The sequence below is a fragment of the Spermophilus citellus genome, assembly GCF_964194105.1.
Source record: "Spermophilus citellus genome assembly, chromosome: 19".
NCBI lineage: Eukaryota > Metazoa > Chordata > Mammalia > Rodentia > Sciuridae > Spermophilus > Spermophilus citellus.
The window spans coordinates 22,090,774-22,097,856 of record NC_138201.1 but is presented as its reverse complement, the minus strand read 5'-3'; the positions used below and the strand labels follow the sequence as shown (position 1 = coordinate 22,097,856).

The following is a 7,083-nucleotide window of genomic DNA, read 5'->3' as shown; positions in this document are numbered from 1 at the left end:
AAATAAGGGTCTATCAACAACTAAATATATATATATATATAAAACAAAATAGTGCTAAATGCAAAGGAGGTACTAAGAAGGACTTTCTGAATAACAAATAAGTAACCTTATCCATATGCCTTATAAAGGCAACATTAAAATACTTACATAATATAGAATTTATGGTAGCTTATAGTTTTGGATATCTAATTATATGAGCATTTACTCCCTGTTGAAGAGCATTTATGTTTGTGGTTCAGGGACAGATCCTCCGTTTCTACACCACTCTCATACTGCCAACCACAGGAAAGTTCATTACTGAATTCTCACTCTGTCATATGGTCAAGAACTAATGGGGGACAAGGGAATGCCATTCAATTGTAATTCATATAATTTTAAGAGTTTCTTTAAAATCATGTCACTCTACTACAATCATTTTTAAAAAAATAAGAATGGTTTATAAGTATGAAGAAGGAGGGAGTCAAAAATCTCTTATTTTATTACATCTGCAATAGAAATGTACCTTGATATTTGTGATTCAGACACATCAAATTTCTATTTTGCCTGTTGGGTACAAATATTTAGTTTTCCATACAAATCCACACCACATTTACTTACGGCACCCTGTCAGAAAGTAGATTTAGGTGGCAATATCTGATATTTAAAATTTGTGTAGTGACTATGGTTCTCAAAATATCCATGGAAAACACGCTTATGATTTGTCTTGAGAAAATTATCACTAAATATTAAATCTACAGTTGCAAGATAAATCTTAATGAGAACATCGCAGTGAAATTTCCCACAGGTGGTTAACAAGTTATAACATAACTGTTAGCATAATTGCAGCCATCGTCCTTTTCCCCACCCCCACTTTATGAATACTGTTCTTATTCCCAAGAAATGGAAAGCAGCCTGAGATAAACCCTACCGGCCTGGAGACATGCTGGTCTCTCCCTGTTCTCTGAGAGACAGGAGACAACTTAACAGAGCCTGAGGTGGGGACATGCTGGTTTCCCTGTTCTTTCCTGGAGAAGATAAAGGAAATGGCGCTTTCCCTGTCCCCCTGTGAGAGAGGAAAACTACCTGTCTCTGTTCCCCAGAAACAAACTTGCCTTCTACAAGATCAGGGGATGCTCACTCTGTCAGTCAGAACTAAACCCGCCCCTGGCACCGTGGCCATGATTGTAGCCCGTAAAGGGAAATTAAAGGTGGCATTGCTGCTGCTGTCCCTGCTTTGTGCAGAGCAGCCTTGTCAGGCTCCTGACAATAAACCCCGCTTCCTGTCCCAGGTGTGTGTGTGTGTGTGATCAGTCCTGCGCCACTCCTCTCAGTAACTACCATTATAGCTGAGGAGGATGTGAGTGGGTTCCCAAATGCATTTATAACTTGCAGCTTTTAATTTATATTTTCCTTCTCTTCGAATCAAGCACCCAGGCCTGAAGAACTCTCCAAATCATTTGAGATAAGTTCATGCATATTTACTAAGAACATTTCCTGGAGGGTCTGATGGATCAAATTATATTACAGTCAACTTTGTCCAATTTTATTTAGAAGAGAAACTTACATTGAAGCAAAATTGGTATCACTGAAAACGTAAACCTTATATAAAATTGAGATACACTGAGTTCTTCAAAATAGCCTTAAAACCTAGAAAAGAATAAACTGAAAAACAAAAGCTCAAAATGTTGATAAAAATTATCTCCTTCCCTGATAATAATTATTAATATGACTAATACACCAGAAATCAATTTAAAGGAGGAAAGTTTATTTTTGCTCACATTTTCAAAGCTTTCAGTCCATGGCTGGCAAATACCATTTCTTTGGGTCCAAGGTCAATGACAGCATCATGGCAAAGGTGGAGAAGAACATAGAGATTCAGGTTAATGGTATTAAACTTTTTGATGAAATAACACTAGAAAAAAATTTCAAACATTACAAATAAGTCATATACATACACAATCCATACAGAATCCCAAGGAGAAAAGGTTAAGGAAAATAGCAGCTCTGGGGGCCGGGATGGTGGCTCAATGGCAGAGCGCTTGCCTAGCATGTGTGAAGCACTGGGTTCAATTCTCAGCACCACATACAAATAAATAAAATAAAGACCCACTGACAACTAAAACATTTTTATAAAAAGCAGCCCTGCAAGACATATCATAACCAAAATGACTAACAGAGGAAAGAAGGAGAAATAATGAAAGATACACCAGAAAAACATCAGGTCACATTTATTTACATTCATATAAACTTATATTTGTATAAGTTTGATTATATTTATTTATAATGCCTCACTTCAAACTTCTCACCTTGGACTCTAAGATCAAGGGAGGTTGGAATGAAATATTCCAAGCTTTGAAAGAAAAACACTTGCCAACCAAGACTGCTACATCCAGCAAAGTTATGAACAGAACTAAAAATATCATAAGTGAAATGATTTAGATGCAGAATGTAAAGTGCTGTGTGTTTTATCTCCGATGCAAAAGCTAGAGAGAAATATGAAGAACAAACAGGGGATCACATAAAAATAGGAAGAAAATCACACAGCGATGAGCTACCTGACTGGTTACAAAGATGTAAGAGGGTAAAGCAGTAGCTACAGGATGAAATGTACTTTGGAATAAATAAAAATGCCCTGAAGCTTCTGAGAATTCTCTCTCAATGAGGACTTAAATTAAAAACAAAAGTCTATGCCCTAAGAAACATCAGATGAGTTAAGTGCCAGAGGAGAGGTACACTGCACATGTATCAACTGAGGCTATGGAGACAGCTCATTCATAAGTCCCCGGAGGGCAGCACAGAGTGCAGTGAGTGGAGGGCTGCTGGTACTGAGAAGAATCCCAGAACTCCTCACTTTCTTCACTTCAGTCATGGTTTTCATATCTTTTGGTAGATTCTTGGGTTTTGACATGTCTGTCCTAAGTACAATTCAATATCCATTTTTGTCATCTTTGCTTCTGGTCAAATTCTGCAGTACATCACAGCTTCTTTCCTCAAGTACCTCAAGTCCATGGACAAAGGCTGGTTCTCCAACATAAATACAAGTACACAGTCTGCTCTGATCAGCTACTGATGCACCAGGACCAAAAACATCATTTCTTAACCAGCAAACAGAGTGCAGGAACTTCCAAATCTCCAAACACAGCTGCCAAAACAGGGACAGACAGACAATGGCCCATGAGCAGAATGCCACTGTCATCAGCAGCACAGTTGATGCACGATATGCAACACTCATACACAGTGATCACCTACCGGGGTCATTATTATAAGGCCTGTTCCTGGGAAATGGGGTGCATGGTGTTAGCCAAAGACCAGTCACCAGACAATTCTACTCTCCTGAAAATACAAAGACCCCATCCATTCACAGCTCTACTTCCTTGGTCATAACAACTTCCTGTTCTCTCAACCCCAAACCTCAATAGAGGAGTAAGTCAGACTAGCACTATGCATCCGTTTCTTAACACTGATCTTAGATTGGTCTTTCCTTTTTCTCCTTCTCCTTGTGACTTTGAGAAGGTTCACTTCACAGTACTGATCAAATGCACCCACAACCTTCAGACACACAGCTGAGCTCCCAGAGAAGCAACCTGTGAAATTTGCTGGAGGCCTTCCCACTGATGCAGGGCCTATACTGCAGGGACTCTTAAAAGGTCCAGACACTATTCCAGCTCCTGCAGTATCTGGCTTCTCAATTGCTGGGCCTCCCTGCTCCATGCTCGGAAGCCAGCTGTCAACATTGAGGGCTCCTTCTTCCCTTCAAGCACAAACAGGGAAGAGGTTTTGCTCCTGGAGCTGTAGGTCTCACCAAGGTAGGATCCTCCATCTTGGCATGCTGTGGTTGTTCGGGGGATTGGGGGTACGAAGTGCAACATGCTGGCATTTACATCAGGACACCTGCGTATTCAACTTTTCAGTGGCAAGGTAGCTCTTAAGATGGGTGAGCCTTAAGATACGTTGACTGTGACAGCAAAGTGTTACCAAAGACTCAGCTTATACAACTTGAAGACAAATGCCAGTGGGAAGACACTGGTTACTGGCAAAAGTAAAATAAACTGCCAAGTAGCAGAAGAGATACAAAAACCGTTTTGGGCAATGTGAGTTTGTTTTAAGTTATAAGAGTCATTGGTATACAAGAAATGAAACCAAGAACCCATCAACTACAGGGGAAAAGTCACAAGTAAGATGAATCAAGTGTGGCAAAGCCCTGCACTGAGCATTTGCACAAGACTCCTTATAAGGAGGAAAAAACCAGTGCCAGATGGTGTTCAGAACCTGGATTTCACACTCACTGTTTCAATATGCTTAATAAGCAAAGGAAGGTCCCCTCTAAATAACACTCCCATACATTTACCATGAAACACCTCCCCTACCCTGCAGCCACCCTACCTCACCCCCAGGTGCAGGCCCTACATCCTCGAGGACACATATCCCTAGTGGGTGTGTGTCCCCAAGCTTGGCATTCTCTAACCTCTGCAAGAATCACTCAGCCAATGCCCAGACTCAAACTGCTACTCCTCAGCCAGTAGCCCCTGAACTGCCTCCCACCACTTCCCCTCCCCACACATTCTAACCCCCACATGTAGGCCCCAACTAATCCCCAGTTTGTGCCATTCCCCTGGAGTCAAGCACTACCCAGGTCTGGGGGGCTCTCTTCCATCCTCAAGCATTGGTGGTGTCTGCCAAGTGGATGTTGAACCAGAGCCCACACTGCCTTGCTGCCCAAATGCAAATCAGTGCCTCCTACCTTGCAGCAGGGCCTCCAAGGCTCTCCATCCACTGACTCACGGCCAGCCTCAGAATCTCTCTCCAGCACCTGCAAGATCACACTTGGTTTGAGTGTGAGACCTGATGTTTCTAGGGGTCATTCCCTTGGCATTGGAGCATCATCCTTCCTATTCTACTTGGCGTCCCATCCCATCAACACAACCTGTCATACAAAGAAAAGAAATGAGAGTGCAAAGTTATCAGGAAATGCTCTTCATCAGAAACTGACCTGAGGCTCGGAAACCTTCAACTCAGCAATCAAGACCTGAAAACTACCAGGCCACGGATCATAGGCAATGGTGCTACTCTTTCCATACACTTCTAATACCAACCACAGTGTTTTACTAAGCATTCAGATAACAGGGATACATTTATTAACACTGAGCATGAACAGAATGAGCTAAAATAACCCATGTTAATATTTAACTACCACGGATGTGTACAACTCTGACACATCTAAGTTTCTACTGGGCAAAATATAAACATCATTTACAACAGAATGTGAGAGAAAATAAGAACTTCACTCCCACATGACTTTTTTTTTTTTTAAGTTTACATACAGAAGGAAACTGGAAGCAAGACAGATAAGGAAAGGCACGGCAATGTCCTCACCATTATTACAGTACTAACAGATCAAGGCTAACCTAAAACAACTCCAGATTCTTCAATCTAGGAAAGATACACACAAATCTCAATATATGGCTAAATTTTTCTCACCACATAACACTTTTCTGTTCAGAGATACTTTGAAGGATCATACTGCAGAATCCTTTGTCCTTCATACTTGAGAATGTCATGGTCCCCCTCAGGCTCAGAATAGTGGTGCCAGGATAAATCCTCAAAATACTTTTGAGCACTTAATTGTACACCTGTGAATTCTATTTGGACTCAAAGTCATCTCATCATGCACTTCAAAAAGGATCTCCTGTGGTCTTTCCCAGTGTCTATATAGACACTGGGGACCGTGTTGACGAACACCACTGGACAGCTACTCTGCTTATTGGGAAAGACCTAAAAGAAAAGTCAAGAAGAAGTACACAAAATGTTTCTGGTAACATTAAGTTGTGCATGGACGTGGGAATCTTTAGCATACAAAAGAGTGGATACCTACCATTCATTGAACTGGGATGAATGACCAGTGAAGAAGAAAATACCCACTCCTGAGACCAGCTCACCTGTTCTACAGACCTGCACTGGAAACCTGCAGGTTCTTCTTCAGAGGAAACACTACCACTAGCAGCTCACATTCTGAACCTTGACTTCAAATGACATCGCTTCAGGACACTTATTAATGAAAGAAATCTCTCCTCTGTTCCACTCCAAGTATGCTTCCCCTGCCCACTCCAATCCCCAGATCCTAAAGCCCCAAGACACCCAACCCCTCCCTATTCCCAAGATTGGCATGCTATCACCTCTGCAAGGCTGCTGCCCTCAACACACACCCAGACTTCAGTTCCTCTGCTCTGCAGAGAACCCCTGCACCAGGGTCCAATGGTCTCCCCTCCCCTGTCTCCTTCTCACCCCAACCTTCCTCAGCAAGACTGTGCTGGTCCCCTGGAGCCTTCCCTACCTGCTGCTGGGGTTGGGCTGGCAGGTGACATCATCCAGGACGGTATAGAAGAGTCCAGGTACCACAGTCCAGCCTCCTGGGAATGCAACCCTGCTTACATGAAGCAGGAAGTTTGTAATTCTTACTGAATTGAGATTAAATGTCATCTGTATTTACCTTGGGCTTCCCATCCAGGATCTGCTAACAGCTCTCATGTTTTCCGTGAGCCGTTCTTGTCATTTTCTTTGTACCTCTTCTATCTATAATAAAGTACACACTAAAAAAGGCTCATTTTCAGGAAACTTCAAAAGTTTTTGTGCATTTTTTAAAAATAAAAGATCTTTTAATCTATATTGTAAACACATGGTGTCCTGCTCAAGAATTACCCTTCCATGCACAGTACTCTGGAGACAAGTTTTGAAACAGGATGATGGGTACACAGGAAACGGTGGGATGGTGTTCTATGTACTTATATTTCTGTGTTTCAACATTTTAACAACAATACATTAAAAATAAAAATGAGGATGCTTCTGGGTAACCACGGTCACCCTTATCCAGGTGCAGTGGTGTACACCTGTCACCTCATCTACTCAGTAGGCTGAGACAGGATGTCTCAACTTTGAGGCCAGTTTCAACTTATAGACTAGCACAACTTTTTTAAAAAAGTAAAGATATATGAGTACAGTTGTATGGTAAAGTGCCTTTGGATTCATTAGCCAAAAACAAAGAAAAAAGTGGGGAGGACATTTCCACTGGGAGCTGTCCTGGGCAGTTACTCCAGCTTCCCTCCCTGT

At 41.9% G+C, this 7,083-nt stretch overlaps 1 protein-coding gene across 1 annotated transcript in view; it reads right to left on the bottom strand.

Moving 5' to 3' along the window:
* LOC308638623 (uncharacterized protein) overlaps positions 1-7,083 on the bottom strand; it is a gene marked incomplete at its 3' end in the record, with an annotated part of 126,577 nt that overhangs the window by 117,531 nt on the left and 1,963 nt on the right. Inside the window, exons 2-5 of the mRNA XM_081276243.1 lie at positions 6,467-6,545; positions 5,458-6,386; positions 4,721-4,903; positions 1,758-1,797 (exon numbers count right to left, since the gene is read on the bottom strand). Coding sequence (XP_081132369.1) covers positions 1,758-1,795 — 38 coding nt within the window. The 5' untranslated portion in view covers positions 1,796-1,797; positions 4,721-4,903; positions 5,458-6,386; positions 6,467-6,545. The remainder of the gene's footprint in view (positions 1-1,757; positions 1,798-4,720; positions 4,904-5,457; positions 6,387-6,466; positions 6,546-7,083) is intronic.